The sequence below is a fragment of the Lethenteron reissneri genome, chromosome 32 (assembly GCF_015708825.2).
Source record: "Lethenteron reissneri isolate LAM-NWPU_2019-01 chromosome 32, ASM1570882v1, whole genome shotgun sequence".
Taxonomy (NCBI): Eukaryota; Metazoa; Chordata; class Hyperoartia; order Petromyzontiformes; family Petromyzontidae; genus Lethenteron; species Lethenteron reissneri.
In genome coordinates, this window is record NC_083810.1 from 5,881,282 (window position 1) to 5,906,313 (window position 25,032).

A 25,032-nucleotide genomic window follows, 5' to 3' on the forward strand; every position below is an offset into this window, starting at 1 on the left:
GAGATCGCGGCCGCCATGTTGTCGCTGGAGCCATGCGACCTGAGAGGCCCTGAGCCCCTTGCCGCGTGAAGCTGACACCGCTCCTATCCTCATCCTCCTCCTCATCCTCCTGCCTCCCTCCACCTCACTCGTCCAGCAGTGGATACAGCAGCCGACACACCTCGCAGCGGCTGCTCGTCCGGCGACACCGGCGCAAGAAGCCGATAGCGGGGACCCAGCCTCAGACGCAGGCGCATCCTGCTACTACAGTGCAGTACAGTAGCTCAAATCGAGAGCCACTCACCCCCGGGGGACGTCCACCTCGAGTCTACAGGGACGCCAGCCAGTCGTCCGCCAGCCCTCCCGCCGTAGCTGCCCGCCTTCTCGTCCGCTCCTCCAGCCCCCGCTCCAGCCCCCGTGCCCCGCGGCGCGGGACGCGGAGCCCTGCGTGCAGGATGCTCATAGAGAACCTGGAGTCGCTCAAGGCCTGGCTCACCAAGACACTCGACCCCATGTGAGGCCCCCACACACACACACGCACCGCCACACTAGTAGCGACCCCCGGGAGGGTGGAGGCAGTGGGCATCTTGTTGGTGGCGAGACGGGCCCTTCAGGGGTCTCGTGAGGCCTGTGTAGGCCTCTAAGATGAAGGCAGCAAAGCCCACCAGGGGTCTGTTTCGTGGCTTTTGAGAGGTAAACAGGCCCGTGGGTGGTGGCACTGGTGTCTCGCAGAAACAAAAACAATTACCCTCGTTAGATTACACACTCGGGCCTCGTTTTACGTGTGGAGTTGTTTGTATTTTCTGGTCTGCGTGTGGTTTTTTTTCTTCGGGTTTTCCGGTTTCTTTCAATAAAAAAAAAATACAGAGTGCGTGGTTTTGGCCCAAAGTATCTCCAGTGCAGAAAAATCACCCGAAAATTCGTCAATTGGGATTGTACACACACAGCAGCGACATCGCCCGGCCCATACTGCAAAAAAAAACTTGCCAGGACCCTTCTGGAGAAGATTCGCGAGATTCGGTGAGGCTTTTTTGCCTAAACGTAATAACAGATGCGCTTAGTGGGGCCTGCAAGCGTCACTTGGGGCCCGGAGAGATCCTTTCGAGCCGTGGACAGTCATATTCTTGGTTCTTTTGGTAAAGTCACGTAGAAGGGAAACAATAAAATAATAAAAATAATAATATTTTATTATTTCCCTTCTGCGTGACTTTACCGAAAGAACCAAGAATACGAATCTTTGCAGTCACGAAAGCTTTAAATAGAAATGTAACCGTGGACAGTCGTGTAGATGTGCAGGGATGCATCCTCGCGGGATGAGGTGTGGGGCCGACGCACGAGAATGGTGACGGAAAGACAGCCCCGAGTGGAGAAGATGCCCAAGAGAACGACCACCGCGGAGCAGACGGAGGACTTAGACCCGCCGTGATGGTGTCAGCAGTGAGACGTTAATGGTAGCAGCACCGGACAGTGAGGGATGGCGATGGTTTGGGGAGGCATTCATCCAGCAGTGGGATAGAGAATGGCTGACGGTGATTGGCGATGTTAGTGGGTGCGAGTTCTCCTCAGGCGATCGGAAGATTCTCAGACGAGTGGGGAGGCCTAGAGGCGTGCAGTGAGCACCCAGAGGGGTGAAACGGGATTTATAGGGGATTGATGTCCCCCAGAGAAGTCCTTTGGTCCCCGTCCCTACTAAGTGCCCTCCCCGCATGGGTGTCCCTCCTGCAGTTGCGATGCGGACCCGTCGGCCCTGGCGAAGTACGTGATTGCGCTGGTGAAGAAGGACAAACCCGACAAGGAGCTCAAGGCGCTGTGCGTGGACCAGCTCGATGTCTTCCTGCAGAAAGGTAGGGGGAGGGTGCTGTGAGGGGCGAGATGGGCGAGCACCTAGACTCGGAGACACCAAACAAACTTGCTAGAGGGATGGTGGTTGGTGGGACGGGTAACCGTGGGAACAGGTGGGAGACCAGTCTTATTTGACGGATGAATGATTTGTTGGAGCTGACGGGTGCATGGATGGACTGGAATATGTGAGGGATCTGCCTGGAATATAATTGAGACACTAGTCTCAAAAAGAAGTGAGGAAGTGGTATGCGGGGCAGGTGAGAGACCGGTCTAGTTTGCAGGTGAATGTTTGAGGGGGGGTGAATGGGGCCAGTTTTAGTGACAGGTGATGGGACAGTTCAGATGACAGGTCCATGACAGGACTGTTGAATGGAAAGTGGCTCACGTGCTGGATATTTGAGGGACTAGTCTGGGTGACGGTTGATTTTTTTTGTCTTTGGTTTACCAGTCCATGGACAGTGAAGGAACTGGTCTGTAGGAAATGCAAGGGACCGGTTTTGGGGCTATGTGTGGAACTGGCATGTGTTTAAGTTAATTGAACTTAAAGCATGAACATGCATTACATGAAATCTTCTTGTACTTTATAGCCATCATATATCCTGTAAATACGATTTGGGGTAATGGTGTGAAACTAGCTAATTAAAGAGTCAAAACTGTTTTGAGGAAACCCAATTAAAATGTGTACTGTCCATACCAATTATGTACGGGTGGCTACCCTATGTGTACGGAGCAGTTGGCTGGCAGGACTGTGGGACCGGTGAAGGGGTTCCTTTGGGAATAGTGTGAAGGACTCCAGTTGACAGGTGATTTAGTTGGCTAGTCAGGGGAACAGCTGAGGGACTGGTGTTAGGGGGACAGCTGAGGGATGGGTTCAGGGGACAGGTGAGGGACCAGTCCAGTTGACAGGTAAATGACAGGTCCAGTGGGCAAGTGAGTGAATTGTATGTGAGGCAGGCAAGTGAATGGTTAAGGAGATGGGTGAGTTAATGGGTTTTGGAGAAAATTTAGTGAATGGTGAGGGAGACAGGTGAGTAAATGGTGTGGATGATAGGTGAGTTAATTTAGAGGGAGAAAGCTGAGTGAATGGTATGCAAGACAGGAGAGTGAGTGATATGGATGATAAGAGTGAATGGGGTGGGAGAAATGTGATTGATTGATGTAGGAGACTGTTGACAGGTAGTTCATGGGCAGGTCGAGAGGACAGGAGATGCATTAGTCTCTGGAACATTCGCCAGACTGGTGGTGGGGGGGCCAGGTGAGGCTACAGGGGCAGGGACTGCGCTCCTGTCAGTTGTGATTCCTCCGCACGCCAGAGAATAAGTGTCGCAGCTTCACTGTACAACTTTCCTTGCAGCAGCAACGTTGGTGGTGCAGAGCAGTAGCTTGTGTATTTGGGACCTGACAGAGCTGAGACCCCGGGTTCGAGGCCAGGCAGCTGCCTTAATTCGGATTGACCAGTGTAAATACGTGCAGTAAGTTAGTGCATCAGCCCAGTCACCAATGGCTGCACAAACGCAAAACCATCAAATTACATTTGTTTTTGCAGTTAATTTGGATAAATTCCATCCTTGATATTAAAAAAAATATTGGTTTAACTGTAATGTAATGAACATTACTCTCATATGGCATTGCGGGTACTGCTTTTAGTGTGTGGTCCAGGTCACTTTAAAGGGTTTCAGAAAGTTTTGTGATGTCCATCTCCATGGACTATTCTCAAGGGCAAAGGGTCGCACTGCTCTGTGAGAGTCGCGAATGGATTATTTGTCTCTTGCTGTGACATTGATAGCACGGTCGGGTTCAAAATGGAGAAACATTTTAGGCAAATTTTTAAAATATAATTTTGTTAGTTGTGGGATTTAAATTGGAGTTCCCCTAGAGGAAATCCCACGTGTATAAAGTGGCGAACACTCAGAGGTCTGCACAGATGAGTTTGTAAAGGAGTCTGCTTGCTATACCACCACCGTGCAGCCCTGTGGGATTGGCATTTTCACAAATCTCTACACGATCCGCCAACCTTTCTTAATCGCGTGCCGCAGATACGGCCGGCTTCGTCGACAAGCTCTTCGAGGTCCTCAACAACAAGTCGTACCTCCCCACACACGCACCGGCCTCTATAACGCCCACGGCTGGAGGGCCTGCCGAGGCCCCCAAGGGCGAGCCGGCCAAGCCCGAGTCCGGCTGGCAGGAGCGCCCCGAGCGTAAGGACGAGGTGAGATTTCCTGGACTGTTGCGTTTCACCTCATTGTGGTGCGGGCCGCGTGTGTGTGCATTATCGTGGTTATCCTGTGGGGGAGGTTCGTGAAGGATGCTACTAGGCAGTTGGAGAGTGGTGGAGTGCACTCGCAACGACAAGCAGAGCAGCCGGGAGGATAAAACGCAGAAGCATGGCATGGTGGAGGGCATGGGTGGTGTATCTTTTCGGTCATCTCAAGAAGTCAACCCATAACACCTGAGTTTGTCCCGGGACCACCTGCCAGCAAGTCTTCCACACTTCATATCATAGCCTTAAAGTGAACCCTGCCTATTCTAGATTTGAAGCTTTCAAGACTGCAAGGATTCATACTCTTAGGTTTTTTCGGTAAAGTCACGTAGGTAAAAAAATTAAATTAAAATTAATAAAAGTAATAATAGAAATAAAATAATAATAAAAAATCATGACGTTTCGGAGGCAGCACAAGTCTCCGTCATCAGGTGGGACCGTCACAGCTACAGCTAGATTTGCTGTATCAAGTGTTGATGCAGCAAATCTAGCTGTGACGGTCCCATCTGATTTCGGAGACTTGTGTTGCCTCCGAAACGTCGTGATTTTATTATTATTTTATTTCTATTATTACTTTTATTAATTTTAATTATATTTTTTACCTACGTGACTTTACCGAAAAAACCTAAGAATATGCACCCTGCCTGGCACACGTGTTGTGGTGATGTCACCTACACTCAGTGGTGAATGGCGGCCGTTGTTGTGCGTGACCCCGTGTTGCACGTGCGTGTGATTAGCACGCGCCACCTCCTTCTGCTGAGGAGGATCGCGACAGCCGCAAGCCGGGGCGGAGGAAAAGTCACAGCCCCAAGCAGCTGAGCGCTGGGTCTAGGGATAACAGGCAAGTGGCAGGATGCATGCTACAGCACGCACACGACAACACGCGCACGACAACACACACGACAACACGCACGACAACACGCACGACAACACACACGACAACACGCACGACAACACGCGCAACACACGGGTGGTGACGTGACCCAGCGGTTAAGAACGTTTGCTGCTGCTTGTAAAGGTTCATGGTTCGATTGCAATGGCCTCCCTGATTAATACTGGGGGTGTATTAATCATATTAATCATATGCGCTCTCCGCTTCACAGTGGACATTAGTACTATGAGCCAAGAATGTCTGTTTGTGTGTAATGCGCGTGAAGTCACTCCACATGCCGCACCCCCCCCCCTCAGTAATATTCATGAGCGGGTGGATGTTGTTAACACTCACGCAGAAGAAAGTCGAGCGGAATTTTTTTTCTCCGCAAATTCACTTCAAGTTTGACGTTTCTTTATTGAAAGTGAATCTAATAAATAATTATACGCAGCAACACAGTGGATTTGGTGTATATGTATTTCTTCAGCACTCGAGACAAAAGGTAAGTCTAATTTATGCTTCTACATCATGGTAAAATAGACATTTCTAGGTGATTTCCCAAATATTATATCGATTTCAAATTTATTTCAACCCCAGCTATCGAAGGCAGAAGAGAATAAAGTATCAGAGCAGTGAATTTGAACAGTTATATACAGTGCTACAGTAACATGAAGTGAGGTGTTTTATGACGTATAGTTTTGTGCAAGAATCACTGCCATTAATACAGTGCTACAGTGACATGAAGTGAAGTGTTTGATCACATACTTTTGTGCAAGATTCACTTGCATTTCCGACCATCACCACCTAGCCAGTGAACTGGAGCACGTACACCAAGCCCTCAAGATGAATGGATATTCGGATTGCACAATCCGTAAAGCTGTCACCCCAACCGTTGGGAGAGAACCACCTGAGGACCCAATCAAAACCATCACCTTGCCATACACAGCAGGGGTCACCAAAAATATTTCCAAAATCATGAGCAAACACAAGATCCAGGTTCGATTCAACGTCCCATCTGTGAAGGATGTGATCCCTGACATGCAATACCCCGGTGTCTACAAACTAAGCTGTGCCTGCGGCAGTAGTTGCATTGGAGAAACCAAGCGACATGTCTCAGGCCGTGTTCGTGAACACAAAGCGGATCTGAAACGGTAGGACTAATACTTCTGCCGTGGCTGGTCATTGTTTTAATGCTGTGGGCACACATTAAATTTATTTCTCCAAGACGAAGGTACTATGCAAACCAACTGGCAATCGACAAAGATTTGTTCATGAAGCCATCCAGATATATAAACACAGACACAATTTCAACCGAGATGATGGGTACAAACCGAGCAATCATTGGAAGGATGTTATTAACCAGGCAAAGGCATAACTGGCTGTGATGCTTCCATCCTACCTGCCGATGTTAACAGTTATTTCTGACTCTCTGAGTTACATTACCTTGTTAAATGTAATTACACTAACAGGCTAAATGTCTCACTAACATAGCCGCTGCTTCCCTTTTCCTCGATGTAGCGGTGGCTTTCGTTGTTTAATCGGCTGAATGTGTCTCATTAACATAGCCACTACTGCGGGAACCATCTCACATTGACATGCTAATCTTTAATCTCTAGAAATACAATGGCTTCTTCAGCACCGTCGTCGTGGGGTTACATTAACAGATTGACACGCTAATCTCCTGCAATACAATGGCCGAGGTATACATTATTACAGTAGAACCTCTGGTCACGACCATAATTCGTTCCATGACTTTGGTCGCAACCCGATTTGGTCGTGACTCGAACCTAATTTCCTTATTGGATTGTATGTAAATATGATTAATCCGTTCCAGACTCCTACGAAGTGTATATAAATATTGTTTTTTAAAGATTTTTAAGCACAAAAATAGTTAATTAGGCCATAGAATTCAGAGTGTAATAGTAAACTAAATGTAAAAACATTGAATAACACTGAGAAAACCTTGAACAGAGAAAACTAACATTGCCGCGTCAAGGTTTAGAATCGTTCAACAAGATGATTGTTTCGTCTGCTACATCAGTCGGTCGATTCTGAGAGAGAATATTTGTACGAGCAATTCATGTTTCTATTGAAAGTAAGTTAACAGTAATATTGTTATATACAGTATTGTTTTTGGAAGCATTCACCATAATATCGTATGAACGTTTACTTCACCGCATCATCGTATGAATGATGCGAGAAGAGATTAACGGGTTCTTATGTTAGCGATTTACGTACTGTACTCAGCGCTTTCGCTCTCTAAATTACGGCTTGAATGAGGGGGGAGGGGTATGACTACACTCACAAAATTAATATGAGCGCACGTCTGACCGAGACCATTACTAAGCGAGACTGAGTGAGCAAGCGGCCACACATGGGTCACTGTTGTTTGTAAACAAACAACAGGAAATTTGGCGCTTACAAAAAAAATGGCGTGGAAGGGGAAATCGGCCGCAGCCGTGTTTGATTGCCACCCGAGTTTGTGTTCGTGACCAGGTTCAAAATTTTTGTGAATTTTTTGGTCGGAACCCGATTTGGTCGTGGTCAGAAGCGTTCGTGACCAGAGGTTCTACTGTACTTGTAAATTTCATTACTAGCCCTGCCCACTTAACCCTTGGGTTGTACCCATTTCAAAGTGATATAACCTCTTGCTGCAGTAGTTCTCTCGCTATATTTCTCCTGCCTCAGCAGTCCGCCTGCTGTATTTTTTCACCTGAAGACGATTGCTCGTGTTGCGATCGAAACGTCGTGATTTTTATTATTTTTCTATCTACTTGACTTTACTGAAAGACCAAAATAATATGAATTCCAGCAGTCACAAAAGCTTTAAATCAAAATTACAGCTTCCGTCCTAGGACGAGCAAAGAAGCTAGTTAAATATATTTTGACAACATTCGGAAGAATATTCTATCATGTGCCGGCCTCGTGGTCCAAATTTTCTTAATTTGAAAACTAACACGACAAATTGTATGTAGCGACCATCACCCCAAACTGTGAAAACTCATCATGACCCTCCTGAAAAAGAGTCGTTAGACTTACTGGGGCTTTCCTGGATAAGCCAGCTTATTAATATACCTGCTATACAGAATGTACATGCTGTCTCCAGCGCACACACATTGCCTATAACGTACACTTGTTTACAGTATATAGCGTACATGCTGTATATGACATGTAAGCTTTATACAATTAACTCACTGTACAACCCACACATTTTTAACACCAAAGCTTCCCCCATATAGCCGTAACAGACTTTTGGGGTAAGTGCGGTGAGCGAGCACCTATTAAGGCCGGCACGGCACGAGGGGATGGGTGGCCAGCACCACGCCTAGCTGCCTTTTGTCTCCCTAGTGGCGATGTATACACACCGCACTAGGTACTCATTTGTCGACCTAGAGGAGGCCCAGGACCAGTTCAGATAATCGCCATGAGCAGGAACTCGAACTCGGGTCACCAGGTTTGTCGCGCAGCGCACTAACCACTGTGGCGCGCTCCCAAATATTTAATATCACACACACAGGCTAACGGCGCACGCACCCTTCCTAGTCCACGCGACGACATTGTAAGCGACGGAGAAAGGCTCGGCGAGTTGGCAGCGACCGGCGCTCACGGCGCCGTTTTTTTTTTGCCATCGCAGGAACCGTGATGACAAGCGGAGGGACGAGCGGCCCCGCCGACGCGAGTACGAGCGCTTCTCGTCCCGCGACGGACGCGACGGGCGCGACGGGAGGGAGGCGCGCGACGGGCGGGACGCGCGGGACGGGAGAGGGGCCGACGTGCGCGAGGGCAGGGACGGGCGAGGCGGGCGCGACTCGTACCGCGATCGCTACGAGCGCGAGCGCAGGAGGGGACACAGCCGCAGCCGAAGCCGCAGCTGGGAGCGGTCGCGCGACGCTCACCCCCCGCGCAGTCATAGCAAGGGTGAGCTCTCCCGTCTCCGCGTCACTCCGTCTGTCGTCCCCGTGTCACTCTGTCTCTCGTCCCCTTGTCTCTTGTCCCTGTGTCTCTTGTCCCCGTGTCTTCCATTGCCATGTCTCCTGTCCCCCGTGTGCCTACCTCCGCATTTCCCTCCCCGTGTCTCCAGTCTCGGTCTCTCACCCACCCCTGTGTTGTACCTCTTGCCTCCCATTTCCTCATCTTATTGTCCCCATGTCACCCCCGTGAACCCTAAGAATGCTGGTAATCTGTGTTAGACGATGAGGTCGTGATGGTTTTCTTATTTTATTTTTGTTGCTCTATACTCCCTGTACTGTTCCCGTTCTTGTGTAATGTGCACTGATGCCTACTTTATTGAAGGAGATATATTGGCACATAAAATAAGGATTGATTATTATTAAGGTTCCCATTATCACAGTTACACCTCCCATAGTTAAGTGTAAACTCGCGCCTTGTGTTACATAATGTTCACTCATCATGGAACATAATCTTCTAAAGCAATGATCATAGAATGCATTTTAACACGTCGGGATCATATAATGCGTTACACACTTTGATTTTCTATTTTTGACCTGAGACTTTTCTCAGTGCAAATGATAATACCTCCTTGATTTATGCCTCTCCTTTAAATGATACGTCAGTTTATGAAGCAGCTACTGAGGGGCGAGGGGGTATTTGTTGTCGTGATCACAACGTAAAGAGAAACATTCTGGGGACTTTCCTACCTTTGAGTCTTTCTCATTCATACTCACGAGCCAACTACCTGCCCTCACTGTAATCCTCTATCGCCCACCTAAGCCTCGTCTGTCTGTTCAGAATTTGCCAAATACCCGTGTTATTTTATCACCTAATTATGATAAGATGCTTCGAATTAATATCTGCTTAATGCACGTTATGATAATGACGTGGATTCGAAGGCTCGTGACTTTTTCGAGCTCTTATATTCTGATTTATTCGGCACGTTTCAGGGCCCACCCATAATCATGAGCACGCTTTTGGTCAAGTCATCTCTGGAAGTCGAGTTCATATCTCGTTCATAATGGATCCGAATATCTCTATTGTATGTTACTTGAAGCTTTACAACCTGTGACTAATACGAGTAGGGCACTCTTTTAAAAGTTGTGCAATTCATCCTGCAACTATGAAGAGCTTCTCTGAAATAATACGCTGAGCTCCATCCACTCTTTTTGCATTACTTGTGATGAGTTGACAGATATTAGCGTCTTTGTATGACTAACTCCTGGTACTGTCACCCCAGTTAAGATGAGAATTAGCTACACATGAGTGCATTGCTCCTTGGATTAACAGTTCCTTCTGGCAAATTAAAAGAGACTTTAGTAAGATGGAGCCTTAATGGAGCGCTACAGAATTACATATCGCGTATGATATAAAAAAAAACACTTACGGGGGAACAATGAGGCTATAAGATCGGCAAGAAGTGCTTCTCTAATCTCATGGAGTTAAATAAAAATGACTGCAGGGTGTTTTTTTTTTAACTATAGATTAATTGGGTAATCCTTAATCTTCACCGGTTATTAACCTTACAGCGGCATCTTCGACGTGTGAAGTATTTCTCAATTCCTCTCAAAACAAAATGAAGACTTGTTTAACAATTCCCCAGCCTGTGGCTCAGACCTGAGTTATTCCATCCAGACTGGGAACAGTGATTGAAGTAGTATTTAAGCAACTTAATTGATTCCTGAAAACGAATAATATTGACAATGTTTTTTTTTTCAATCGCAGCACAAAAACTGCCATGGTTGAAGAGCGACCAAGGATTTATTGATCAGCGCACTTGCAATGCTCCATTCATTTTGGTTCTACTGGACCTTCATGCAGTTTTTCATAAGTGGATCGCTCCGTTTTAATTGACCGTATTAAGGGATGGGTGGGCCTGCTGGGCAAGTCATTAAAGTGGCGCATATCTTGCCTTTAAAACAGGCAGTAATTTGACTGTGGTGAGAGAGAAGCGCCGTGTCTCCTGTCTCCGTGTCCCATGAGAGGGAGAGCGAGCGTGGTGAGAGAGCAGCGTGGTGAGAGAGCAGCGCCGTGTCTCCCCAGACCGCGAGCGTGACAAAAAGTTTGAAGGGGAGCGAGGCGACGTACCGGCGGAGGGGTACGTGCCCAGCACCGTCGTCCCCGGGGGGCCCGCTCCTTCCACGCAGTTCCCCCCGGCGGCCCCCGTGCCGGGTCTCCCTGCGACCATCGCCACGGAGACGCGCCCTGGTTACCGTGGCAACAACCACATCACCGGGCCCCCACCAACCTTTGGTAAAGGACCGCCCGGACCTCCCGTGGTGCCGAACAAGGCGCGCTGCCGGGACTACGACGGTGAGGGCCTCGACGGTGCAGCTGTAGCAGCAGCAGTGGTAGTAGCAGCAGTAGCTGCAGCAATAGCAGCATTAGCACCAGCAGTAGCAGCAGCTACAGAAGTAGTAGCAGCAGTAATAATAACAGCAGTAGTAGCATCAGCAGTAGTAGCACCAGCAGTAGCAGCAGTAATAATAACAGCAGTAGTAGCATCAGCATTAGTAGCACCAGCAGTAGTAAGAGCATTAGTCGTAGCAGCTACAGAAGTAGTAGCAGCAGTAATAATAACAGCAGTAGTAGCATCAGCAGTAGTAGCATCAGCAGTAAGTAGCATCAGCAGTAGTAGCATCAGCATTAGTAGCATCCGCATTAGTAGCCGGATGGAGATGACTATCCACGTCTGTAGTCCAGCAGTGGACTCGAGGGTTAGTGGCTCATCGCACAAATGTTGTGAAACTCCCTTGCCGTGGGCGTCGAGCAGGGGACATAGCTCGCCAGGAGAAGACGGTACAGCAAAAATGTAAAGTCTACCTGTTCTGTCTGTATGGGGTAGTGTTTCCCCCTCACACGTGAGGCACAAACAGTCGTAACAGTAGCAATAGTCACAGCAGCAGTTGTAGCCGCAGCAGTAGTCCTATTCGGAGTTGCAGAAGCAGCGTCAGCTGTACCAATAGCGTGAGTAGCAGCGTGTATCGCTTGGTTTGTCTTGTTTTTGTGTGCTTGTGTTGGTGTTGTTGTTCATGTATAACAAAGTGTGTGTGTATACGGGTGCGTGTGTTGTTGTGTAGGTGTGTTAATGGTGTGTGTGTGTATCTGTGTGCGCGATGCAGAGAAGGGGTTCTGCATGCGAGGGGACATGTGTCCCTTTGACCACGGCGCCGACCCGCTGGTGGTGGAGGACGTGAATCTGCCGGGGATCATCCCCTTTCCCCCGCCCCCCACGCCCTTGCTGGACCCCCCACCCCAGGGGGGGCCCCCTCCCAACCTGCCCCCACCACCCTCCCTCCTCGGACCCCCACCATCGCTCCTGGGGCCTCCACCTCCTCTTCCTCCACGGCCAGGCTCGATGCCCCCCGTTCTGCCACCCGTGTCTGGTGGGCACGCACGCACGTGCATGCACACACACATCTGCATGCACACACGCATGTGCATGCACACACGCATCTGCATTCACACACGCATGTGCATGCACACACGCATCTGCATGCACACACGCATCTGATTCACGCACGCACGTGCATGCACACACGCATCTGCATGCACACACGCATCTGCATGCACACACGCATCTGCATGCACACACGCATCTGCATGCACGCATCTGCATGCACACACGCATCTGCATGCACACACGTATCTGCATGCACACACGCATCTGCATGCACGCACGCATCTGCATGCACGCACGCATCTGCATGCACGCACGCATCTGCATGCACGCATCTGCATGCACGCACGCATCTGCATGCACACACGCATCTGCATCCACACACGCATGTGCATGCACACACGCATGTGCATGCACACACGCATGTGCATGCACACACGCATCTGCATGCACACACGCATCTGCATGCAGACACGCATCAGCATGCACACACGCATGTTCTATTACTCGCGCGAACGCGTACACTAAAGGCAAAGATTCCTCAACAGTCTTATAGGTTGATAATTGTTTTTTTACCCTTCTATCTGGCAACAAAACTGACACCTTTTTTACAAGGAGTCATGTTTGCATAGACCACAATACCTGCAGCCATAATGCAAACAAAAAACATAACTCTGTATGCATTGTCCTTGAAGTTGATTGGTCCACACCCGAGACAGCTTTCCTTAGAGCCTAGTCTCACATGGAAAGCTGTCTCGGGTGTGGACCAATCAACTTCAAGGACAGTGCATACAGAGTTATGTTTTTTGTTTGCATTATGACTGCAGGTATTGTGGTCTATGCAAACATGACTCCTTGTAAAAAAGGTGTCAGTTTTGTTGCCAGATAGAAGGGTAAAAAACCAATTATCATATTTTTTACTGGCAAATGAGGTTCCAATGGTGTAAAGTCTTATAGGCTGTTGGGGCAAGTGCTGTTAGCAAGGACCTGTGAAAGCCGACACGGCACACGAGGGGGTGGTGTGCCTAGCAACACGCCACGTCGCCTTTGTCTTCCCGGATGGTGATATATATATATATACATCGCACCGACTAGTCCTGTAAGGCCGAGTTGACCTAAAGAAGGGACGGGACTGGTTCAGATATTTGTCAGTAATGTTGGCCGCGAGCAGGAATTGACCTTGAGTCGCTGGAATCATGGCGTGCTGCGCTAACCACAAGCTTCTGCTCCATACGCACCGTTACCTCAAACACACCTTGTGCGGCGTGACAGCAGTGCATTGTCCCCGAGTGTGTCGCCCCCCCCCCACCACTAACCTTGCTGTGTGCCCCTTTGCTGTGCCCAGGACCCCCGCCCCTACCGGGGTCCCGCATCGACGGGCCTCCCCCGCCCGTGTCCAAACCGGTGCCCACCATCCCCCCTCCTCCTCCACCCGGCATCCACATCCCACCGCCTCCACTGCTGCCCCAGGCATCTCAGTACAACATGGGTGCGTGCGTAGGGCAGCATGTGGGCAGCGCACACAGAAACATGGGCAGCACGCACAGCACTTACTGCACATACAGCACACACAAAACTTACTGCACATACAGCACACACACGACACTCACTGCACATACAGCACACACACCACTTACAACACACACGGCACACAAAACACTTACTGCGCATACTGCACGCACAGCACTTACTGCACATACAGCACACACAAAACTTACTGCACATACAGCACACACACGACACTCACTGCACATACAGCACACACACCACTTACAACACACACGGCACACAAAACACTTACTGCGCATACTGCACACACAGCACCCACACGCCCCGTGATAGCATCACGGGGTGTCTTTGCATACCTAGGGTGGTTTGTTTTGCGGTGTATGGTGTGGTCTGACGGTGTATGGTGTGTTGCGACGGTGTGGTGTGTGATGTCGTATGACATGGTGGGGCATGGCGGTTGTTGCATGTGTTGTATAACAGTGTGTGTTGTGGCTTGTGGGGTATCCCATGTGGGTTGTGTGTGTGACGGTGTGGCATGCCAGACCCCTATGAACCGGACGGCTACAACCCCGAGTCTCCGAGCCTCACGGGCCCCGCTCGCTCCTCCTTCCGGCCGTTCCCCCCGAGACACCAGAACCTGCGGCCCAACCTCATAGGCCTCACGTCCGGAGAGCCCCACAGCGGCCCCAGAGGTACCCGCACTCTATTCCCGCTCCGCCATCTGGCACGCTCTATCTGCACCCAGCACACCACACCCAGTATACATCTTGCCATGGTTGTGGCTACTGCCAGCCACGTGCCAGCTACTCCAGTTTACCAGTGACCGAGCAAATATTCGGTGAGAAGTTAGGCCCGACTCCCACGTGCCCTGTTGCTCAGCCAACTCCTTAATCGTGAGCTTCCTGAGCCCTGCTGGCTTCACTCGCCCAGCCCCGTGCGAGTGTGGTGCGTTCGCGGTGCGTGTTTGCCCGCCTGATGTCCTATCCTTGCTGCTGAGCTTCGACCCGATAGCCTCCACCGTACGAGCTGACCCCAGAGCCTTGTGTGGTGTGCGGCGCAGGAGGGCCGCCACCCCCGGGTGTGCGCGACGGGCCGGGCCCTGGCGCTGCGCGCATCGTGGTGGAGCCGGACCCTCGCAAGCGGCCGGGCGGCCTCCTGGACGGGCCGCTCGTCAAGAAGCCCTGGTTCGAAAAGTGAGCAAAATCTTCTTGGTTCTTTCGGTAAAGTCACGTAGAATGGAAATAATAAAATAAAAGTGAGCCAAAGCCCCAGCGGCACCAGGCAGTGGCAGCTGCAGCAGTGGTCCTTGCATGCACCGTACCTGGCATCGGAGTTCCTCTCGCCAGTACTGCTGGACTCTCTGACTCGTGATGCACCGTGACGTCGCCCCGTGTGTCTTGAGTGTGTGTCTACATGGTCGTGTGTGTGATTGTGCATGCATCTGTTGTGTTTGCGTGCATGAGCACATGGGTTGACATGCACCTGCTGCTGCGTGTGTGCGTTCATGCATGTGCCTTTGTGCTTATATTTGTGCACTGGCACTTGTATTTACATGTCTTTGTGTGTGTGTGCATATGTTTACTTGAGTGTACACATCTATTGTGTTTGTGCGTGTGCACGTGCGTCTGTATATGTGTGATGTGTTTGTTTGATTTCTGCTCATGGCCAACACCGGTGACGATTAATATGAACCGGTCCTGGGCCTTCCCCTCGGTTGACTTAGCCTCAAATGAGTTCCTAGTATGGTGTGTAAACATCTGCACTCGGGGAGACAAAGGCGGCCGGGCGTGATGCCGACCACCCATCGACCTTGTGTGCTATGCCGGCCTTCATAGGTGCTTGCGAACAGCACTTGTCCCAACAGTCTTGTTAAAGCTACATGGGGGGGGGGATCTGTGTGTGCGCAGTAACAGACCGCCGTACAACAGCCAGGGCAAGCCGCCGTTTGCTCGGAAGCAGTACGACAGCACGCGGCTGGAGATCCGCAAGGTGCCCAAGGAGCTCAACAACATCACCAAGCTCAACGACCATTTCTGCAAGTTTGGGACCATCGTCAATATCCAGGTGGGGAGAGGGGGGGGGCTTCGGCCAGCGTGGGGATTGTCGCCAAGGCTTTGCCGACGGTCGTACGATTTCCCCGTGCTTTTGTTTGGCACAGGGAGGAGGGGTTTTTGGAGAGAGGAGGGAGATGGGGACGACGTCTGCCGAACACATTCTCCTGCGCCGGAGTGATAGTGACAATTGAGTACGTTTGGTGTCGGCGACTGTTACGGGGGGAGGCGCTGTTTTGTTTCGTAGACGCACAGCGGTAGGGGTGATGTTGCCGCGTGTAATCCCAATTGAGTAATTTGCAGTGTCATTTAAAAAAATTTGGACGATGACCCCAGCGCACCGTGACCGTCCGGTCGTTTTGAATGATGCCGAGCGGCGAACGCGCTACCACCGGGTTGCGACCGGGCATTGTCGTGGAGTGGCGGTGTGGTGTTGCGGTGCGGTATCGTGGCGGAGCGGCACCGGGCGGCGCCGCTTGCGGCCTGCGCGAGGGTCCTGACACTTTGGCCGTCTCAGGTGGCGTTTGGCGGCGACCCCGAGGGGGCGCTGGTGCAGTTCTCAAACCACGACCAGGCGCGCCGCGCCATCTCCAGCACCGAGGCCGTGCTCAACAACCGCTTCATCCGCGTCTACTGGCACCGCGACGCCAACGGCCAGATGGGCCCCGGCGCCCCGCCACCGCAACTCCCGCCGATGGGCGGCGGAATCCCGACACAGGTGAGCGCGCCCACCAGTCGCGTTCCCCCCGCCGTGCGTTCCTCCCGTCCCTGGGACGTCGCCGCTGACCCGAGCGCGTCTTCCCCCTTGCCCCGCAGGTTCCGATGGGGCAGGCGTGTGGCTTTGTGCCGGGAAAGCCGTCGGTGAAGGAGCGGCTGGGCCCAGTGGCGGGCGGGGAGCCGCCGCCGCCGCAGCCGCAGCCCAGCGAGTCTCCCGACGGCAGCGCGCAGGTACGGCCCGCGCACCGGCGCCCGCGTGCCGATTCCGCGTTAAGTGCAGGCGGCCGCCAGGGTTTGTGAGAAGGTGAGGGCAGCGCTGTGACCCCGTGCGGCCTGCGCTCGCGATGAGGGCTCCAGTCCCTTCACGCCCGTTGAGGTCCTTCGTGGAGTGAGCAGGAGTTAGTGGTGGGGTTTGCGATCCCTCCCCGCACGCTGCCAGAGGGGGGCGCCGGCGTGGCACGGCCACTGCCAGCCGTGTGAACGCTGTGCCTCCGGCGTAGACTTGTGAGCGACTGTGCGTGAGCGACTCGGTAAGTGACGGTATGGGGGTGACCAGGCGACGCTGTGAGTGCAACTCTTGCTGCGTGTGAATGACTGCGAGTGACTGGGCGACTGTGTGGGTGACTCGTTGGGAGGCCGCGAGCCACGTAGTGAATCTGCTCTCCGCTGTGTGTGCGTCTGTCGTGGCCACGCAAGGCTGGAGCTAAGCCTCCCGTGCGGGAGCGGCTGGGATTTCCCCCCGCGCGGAATGAGCCGCCCCTCACAGCCGGGAAGGTAAGGGGTCGGCTCCCTCCTCTTCCTCCTCCAGCTCCATACCGCGATACCCCCCCCCCACCTTCCGCCCCTGCTTCCCTCGACGTGACGCTCCTATAGTTTGAGGTGACGGGGAAGTGGAGGAGGGGTTGGAGTCCGTGTTTGCTGGGAGCACAGTGCTGCTAGTGCTGGTGCTGCTAATGTGATCCGTTGCGGCCTCGGGGCGAGCTTGGACCAGACATTTAACTCGTCACTTCCACTATGAGACCTCCTTTACCAGTGACAAAATATAGTAATAGGTTTTTACCCTTTCAACTGGTACAAAAACTGACACCTTTATACAAGGGATCATATTTGTAATAACCACAACACAAGCAGTCAAAATGCAAACAAAAAGAAACAACTCTGATAATAATATGCACTGTCATTGAAGTTGATTGGTCCATACCCGAGACACCTTTTCTTAGAGCCTAGTCTCCATTGGTGTTGGACCAGATGACGCCAAAAGGCGTACATGATCCCTTGTATAAGGGTGTCAGTTTTTGTACCAGTTGAAAGGGTAAAAACCTATTACTCGTCACTTCTACTTTAGGCGGTGGCACTTGAGTGCTTTCAGTTTCTTTGTATGACCAGTAGCTGTGAATTATTTGATTGCCAGATGAAATTAGTGGGGTTACCAAGAAATCCACTCTCGTTGGTCGTGTAAATAAATCGGTGCTACACGGTTTTGCTACCTTTGGTGGCGCTGATGTGTGCTCTGGCCCATGGCCTGTCATCCAAGAGCACACGTGCGAATGACAGTCGATCGGGCGTGTGACGATTTGTCGACTCGCCGATGAAATTCATTCTGATGCTCGTGACACCCGCGTCAAATTGTGCACGCGCGCATCGATTATTGACTATTCATGAAAATTCAACAAATGATGGCGCCAATCTTCTGCTCGGGGTAACAGAGTCAGCTCACCCATAAGAACAAGACAATAGCACTTGTGCAAACCAGACAAACTCGTGACCCCGAATCGTGAGAATCGGAGCACTCTGGGGCCTGGGTGATATTGACTGCGGAGTGATCCTGGCTTGTGCAGCGTTGACGTGGAGCCTGTGTGATCAGTTGGGGCCCCGTCGCCTTTCGCGGTGCTCGCGCTGGTCGCTATCGGTGGGAGCTGTGCCGTGGACGAATCATAAAACCAGCATCCACAGCTGTCGGCCTTGGGCTCTGCTTTGGTATTGATGAAAGCGCTTTGATTCTTAAACGTGCAGCTGACATGCGTAGGCGAGGGGGAGGCCGCACGCCACGAACCGGGAGGCCACCGATGGTCCGGCCGTGTCTCCGCATGTTTGCGTCGCACGTGCAGCTGGAGGTGAGCGGTCACGGCGGTCGTGACGGTCGCGGCGGTCGTGGCCCTGACGGTCCGTGTGCCCGTCCTCCCCGTCTCCCCCCCGCCCACCCCGTGCAGGTCCTCTCCACCACGGTGGGACTCACCAAGACGGTGTACAACGTGGCCGTCCTGCGCGCCGCCCAGCGCTCCTCCTCCTCGCACTCGGCCCAGAAGGCGCTGGAGAACAAGGAGGCGATGCGCAAGAAGCAGGTGGGCTCACGCCCGTGGTGGTGCCGCCAATACCCGGGGAACCGGCAAGCGCCGTTTATCTGTCGATGCGTTGATGCCGACGTTGGCGGGCGAACGCCTGAAACGCCGGCGGAGCACAATGAAAGTGGGCAACGGTGTTGCTGTGTGGTCCGCGGTTTGGTGAGCGCTGTTGTGATTCCGAATGGTCCCCCGGCGGCGGCGGAGGGGACGGCCGCATCTGCCGTGCAATGCTCCGGTGCGGTTCGGCACGGAGCCCTCGTTGGGTGGAAACCGCGGAGTGATTGTGCCGTTTGTCGCGTCTCGCAGCAGGAGGCGATAAAGATGCAGCAGGACATGAGGAAGATGAAGCAAGAGATCCTGGAGAAGCAGATCGAGACACAGAAGGTGCGGTGCAGGACTGCTGTCGAACTGTGACGCCGGGGTCAGGATGCTATCCGTTGATCGCCCCCCCCCCCCCCCCCCCCATTCAGTTGGGGTCATTGTTCCAAACTCCAAGCCATCATAGTGGTTGGAGGTGTCCGTTAGCGGTGAGTGCCATTTGAACGAGGGTCGCAATAAACCCTGGGAAAGACGGCCTGACTCTTGTGTCACTTGGGCACCCTTGCAAATTAGAAGTTTCATCCCGAGAAATTATCCAGGTGATTTATACATTTATTGTTCTCAGCCAGGGTGGGGGGTTTAGTCAAACACTTAGACGACCTGAGCGTTAACCGCGGTTCAGGACCTTGGTTTGATTCCCGACTTGGGTAACCCCTCTGTGTGGAGTTGGTGTGTTCTCTCCCCCTGTTCTGCATGGGTTCCCTCTGGGTTTCTCTGGTTTCCTCCCAAAGCTATAACACACACACACCGTATTGGCCAAACATCCCAATGCTCAAAAACGACCTGAAAATTACTCAACTGGGTTCACACAGCAGCAGCACCATCGCCCCATTCTGAAAATAACTTGTCAATGCCCTCCTGAGCAACAGCCTTGAGACTCGGTGGGGATTTCCTGGGAACATTTTTAACCAGCGTGTTTGTGCTTTCCCGACGCTACGGCCACGCGCGCGCGGATGCGGATGTTGGTGCCGCCGTCGCCGCTCGTGACGCTCGTGTCCATTGGCGGTGTCCCGCAGATGCTGATCTCCAAGCTGGAGAAGAGCAAGGCCTCCAAGGGGGAGGAGGACACCGAGATCATGCGCACGCTCAAGGAACTGTCGCAGAACATCTCGCGCCTGCAGGACGAGCTGAAGACCGCCGCCCCCGCCGGGGCCCCCGCGCCGGTCGCCACGCGCCGCCGCTCCAAGTCCGAGGTGCGGAGAGCGGCGGCGCCGCTGCCCCCCCGGGCTTGCGTGCCGTCGACGCGGTAGCAACGCGTCGTGGGTTCGCGTCCGGGAGGTGTGGCGGAGTCTCGCGGGTGCTGTTGAGAAGAAACGGGAGTTTATTTGGAGAGAGAGAGAGATGGTCAAATGTCTCTGCGATTCCTCGGGTGTCTCTGTGAGGCTGATGGTTCCGTTGTAGTCAACCGATTAGCACGGTTGGCAATGGACAGTGTAAGAAGTTCAACATAGAGTACATACGTGTTAGGGGACTCTCTGGGTCTCTGAGCCTTTGGGCATTTATGCCAGTCTGTATCTCTGTCCAAGTCTATGCAAGGCAAATGCAGAATTAGATCGTCTCAACGTGACCACATCTCGAGATGCTGTGTGGAAGAAGCGGTTTGGCGTAGTTATTTATTGCAGAGGCAGACACACGATCAGTAAAAACAAAGGACTTGAGCCTCGACTTGGCAGGGAGCCTACAGCACGGATGGCTGAGGGGAGGGAAACTGCGCCGCCCTTTGCGCCCGATGTGGCTTGGAGGTCATCGCTGAGTGTTCACATTGACGGTACTTGTCTCTCCGCTGCTGGATGAGGGCCCTCCCCCTGCCTCTTAAGTTCATGGAGCTCTTAGTTTTACGGGTCGGTTAAGGCGGCCGCTCTCTGTGCTGCCAGGCCCAGAAGGAGCTGCTCGACATGGAGCTGGACCTGCACAACAAGATGCAGGCGGGCGAGGACGTGTCCGACCTGCGCAAGAGGCTCTACACGCTGCAGTTTGAGGTGCCGCCCCTCCCCGGCCCAAACCGCCGTCCCCTGACCACCCACCGCCTTCCCATCGCCACCACCGCATTCCCATCGCCACCACCGCCTTCCCATCACCACCACCGCCTTCCCATCGCCACCACCGCCTTCCCATCGCCACCACCGCCTTCCCATCGCCACCACCGCCTTCCCATCGCCACCACCGCCTTCCCATCACCACCACCCCCTTCCCATCGCCACCACCGCCTTCCATCGCAACCACCGCCTTCCCATCGCCACCACCCCCTTCCCATCACCACCACCGCCTTCCCATCGCCACCATCGCCTTCCCATCGCCACCACCGCCTTCCCATCGCCACCACCGCCTTCCCATCGCCACCACCGCCTTCCCATCACCACCACCCCCTTCCCATCGCCACCACCGCCTTCCCATCGCCACCACCGCCTTCCCATCGCCACCACCGCCTTCCCATCACCACCACCCCCTTCCCATCGCCACCACCGCCTTCCCATCGCCACCACCGCCTTCCCATCGCCACCACCGCCTTCCCATCACCACCACCCCCTTCCCATCGCCACCACCGCCTTCCCATCGCCACCACCGCCTTCCCATCGCCACCACCCCCTTCCCATCGCCACCACCGCCTTCCCATCGCCACCATCGCCTTCCCATCGCCACCACCGCCTTCCCATCGCCACCACCGCCTTCCCATCGCCACCCACCGCCTTCCCATCACCACCACCCCCTTCCCATCGCCACCACCGCCTTCCCATCGCCACCACCGCCTTCCCATCACCACCACCCCCTTCCCATCGCCACCACCGCCTTCCCATCGCCACCACCGCCTTCCCATCGCCACCACCCCCTTCCCATCACCACCGCTCGTCACGCTGCTGGACGCCGGCTCCATGAGAGTCGCCGTGCCGTTCCTCTCCGTTTACAGCCTTCGCTCGCGTTTTCCTGTGTCGCGACTTTTCCGGTTTGTTTTCCCGCAGTTTGCGTCCAACGCTACGGAGCTTGGCTGTGTGCGTGCGTGCACCTAGCCTGGCACAGGCACCGTAACGTCGGTCATCGCACGTTTCAGCGCCGACGTCTTAAGCGGTGCGCCCCTGTGTTCGCGTGTGCAGGCCGCTCACTTGGGCATCCTGGGAGCCGGAGGCCGCGGCGGGCGGGGGGGTCCAGGCTCCTCCGGGAGGGGGCGGGGGTCGCGGGGTCGGGGCGGCCGGGGTGGTTACCGGGGCTCACGGGGCGGCCGTCACCCGCTGATGTCGCACACGGCGCTGGATTACCGGCCGCGTGCGCTGCAGGTGTGCGGCCTCGCCGCCGAGGACAAGGACGACGTCCTGCTGCACTTCAAGGTGCGTCGCGTGTTTACTCATGGGTGTGTTGTGTACGCGTGCTTGTGCGTACATCTGCGTGTTCACGCACAGCCCCTTTGCTGCTGAATGATGGCTTCACTCCACCCTTCAGGTTGATAAAAAGCGGTGGGGAGCATAGATGTGGGAGTTCAAAGTAGAGTACAACTGGATTTTGCTGCACTGCCCTCTGCCACGCACTGCACAGCCATTTGTCGAGGCTCAAACCTGTTTGGGTCACGAGACCTGATGAGACGAGGTGCATTGCAGGTGTACAGCCTTAAGACTCTCGCAGCAAGTGCTGTTCGCGAGCACCCATGCAGGCTGGCATGGCACACGAGGCGGTGGATGGCCAGCACCACGCCCGACCACCTTTTATGCATCGGCGATTTTAGCACGTGCGTGTGTATATGTGCGTGCGTGTGCAATCTGCGTGCAAGAGCAACAGTGACATGGTGCTTTGGTCGTGTGGGCGTGAGTAGAGTCTAGGGGAGGTGGAGGATTTCCGCAGCGAAGAGGGGTCCTCGTCGGCCGTCGTCACCTTCAAGACGCGACTGGAGGCTGAGCACGTGAGTGTCGCCCTCTCCCCGCGCGAGACTCCAGCGTTGCCTGCAAGGCCCCGGCGCTTCCCCGTGCTGCCGGCGCCGGTCGCTCGCTCGCGCATCCGTTTTCATCGGTAAACGGGAAGGCCGGTGTTGGCCACACGGGGCACGCGTTGTACGAGGCCTGGATCGATTCACTTGGCGATTCCAAGTGTCGCGATTCAGGTGTCACGTTTCAATTTAGCAATCAATTATTTCTCGCCTCGTTTTTTTGTCTCGTTGGTCTTTTAATCTTCATTTGAAGCTTTCGTGACTGCAGGAATCCATACTCTTTGGTTAAGGTAAAGTCGCGTAGCAGTTTAACTGCTGGATTATATTTTTTTCGCCTGAGGATGACCGCTTGTGTTGCGATCGAAACGTCGTGATTTATTTTATACCTACGTGACTTTACCGAAAGAAGCAAAGAGTATCGTTTGTCTTTTGTCTGTCGTTATCCTCGATGCAACATGAGCAAAGCACGTTAGAGAGTCTTACATCGTGGCATTCCAGAAGCGAGTCTGACGTCGCTTGCCCAGTGTCCGAGAGGGCTCTCTCTTGGGTCTCGCACTGATCGTCAAGTCCGCGTTTCCACTCGCGAATTCCCTGCAAGTCGATGACCCCCCGTGTCCTTCTCTCCGTGTCTCCCCGTCCGCGTCTCCCGCTGTGCGCGTGCTGTCTCAGGCCGCGACACAGGGCGCGCGCTTTAAAGGCCGAGACCTCGTGCTCTCCTGGCACAAGCCAAAGATGGCGTCCACGTCGGCGGAACCCGAGGACGAGGACGTGGAGGAGGAGGAGGTACGAGACGGTCGTGGCGGAGCGTGTGGTGGCGCTGCTGCTAGAGGCAGTCGTCACGGAGCGTATGGTGGCGCTGCTGCGATGAGAGGCGGTCGTGGCGGAGCGTGTGGTGGCGCTGCTGCGAGCGACGCGGTTAGGGACGCATCGTGGGCTCTCGTGCCAGGCGCCTGGCTCGGCACAACCATGAGCCTATTGAGTGTGTAACCGTCTGCTTTAGCGTCTGTACGTGCGTGCGTAACTGCGTGTGCACGTATGAGCGTAAACATCTGTGGAATCGTGTATGGTGTGTGTAACCCCGTGTGTGTATCTGCATACGTGTAACCGTATGTGTGACTGTGACTGTGACTGACCGTGTGTGTCACTGTGACCTTGACCTTGCGTGTGACCTTGACCTTGCGTGTGACGGTGCGTGTGACCGTGCGTGTGCGCCAGGAGGGTGAGGCCACCGACGACACGCTGCTGCAGGACGATGACGAGGAGGAGGAAGAGGACGAGTCGCGCTCCTGGAGGCGATAGCGACCTCGTCACGACCTCGTCACGACCTCGTCACCACGGCCCGCCCCCTCTGGCTGGGGACCCCCACCCCGCCGACGGCCGTCTGCCTGCGTTCAATTTGACCCGTGGCTTGGAAGCGATCGGGATTGTCAGGCGGCCGCGTTGTTGTTTTGATATTGCTATATTTACGGTAATTTGGCAGCGAGCAGAGCGGAGGGATGTTCGCTCGGGTTAGATAAGATGTTACGAGCTGTACACAGATCTCTAAAATTGGATTTAAACAACTTGTAATATAACTCTTAGTTTGTAAAAAATATGAATCTTGCGCGCTGTGTTATAGTCACGGTATGCATTTGGACAGGTCATAGTTTTTATGCTTAGTATTTTATGACTAGGACATGGTGGCGTATATTTTTTTGTGTCGTTTTGATTGTCTCAATTGCTTTACACGCGGGACGGATGCGGCGCCACGAGGGGGGGGGGGTGGCGGCAGCGGCAGCTCCAGCAGCGCCGTCACGCGACACGGCCGAAATGCCCGCGCTCACAACCCCCCCCCTGCCCCCCGTGCCCCCGTATCCGGGTGGCTGCCCTCCCCGTGTACTGCGCGCTCGCTGTGGACGGCCGGTGAAGTCGACCGGCTCGAGCCGAAACTTGCGTCGGATTCCACCCCCCCCACCCACCCCCGGCCCACCTTCCCCTTCGCTCGCCGCCCTGCGTCCGCACGGTGGCGGCGGCATCGTTGTGAATTTTTACTCTCGTTGATTTTGTTTTGGCATTGAAAGGAAATAAAATGTGGAATGGTTTTGGGGGGAAAAAGAAAAAA

General features: G+C 53.6%; 1 protein-coding gene across 3 annotated transcripts; it reads left to right on the plus strand.

Annotated features, from left to right (window-relative positions):
- LOC133349937 (RNA-binding protein 26-like) lies at nt 1–24,977 on the plus strand. 3 transcript variants are annotated; one of them, XM_061563826.1, is made up of 22 exons: nt 1–493; nt 1,705–1,823; nt 3,858–4,030; nt 4,819–4,922; nt 8,587–8,870; nt 10,947–11,216; nt 12,026–12,289; nt 13,649–13,792; nt 14,355–14,504; nt 14,873–15,005; nt 15,720–15,876; nt 16,381–16,581; nt 16,680–16,811; nt 17,277–17,354; nt 18,791–18,922; nt 19,229–19,306; nt 20,038–20,214; nt 20,902–21,000; nt 22,111–22,341; nt 22,821–22,907; nt 23,601–23,714; nt 24,147–24,977. In XM_061563826.1, exons 1-22 carry the CDS (start codon nt 435–437, stop codon nt 24,228–24,230), a joined length of 3,270 nt encoding a protein of 1,089 aa, XP_061419810.1. In that variant the 5' UTR covers nt 1–434; the 3' UTR covers nt 24,231–24,977. The 3 variants fall into 3 exon arrangements, with proteins under 3 accessions (XP_061419810.1, XP_061419809.1, XP_061419811.1); XM_061563825.1 differs by having other exon boundaries at nt 2–493; nt 20,896–21,000; nt 24,147–24,976; XM_061563827.1 differs by lacking the exon at nt 17,277–17,354 and having other exon boundaries at nt 3–493; nt 20,896–21,000; nt 24,147–24,976.
- Nucleotides 24,978–25,032: the final 55 nt, after the last annotated feature.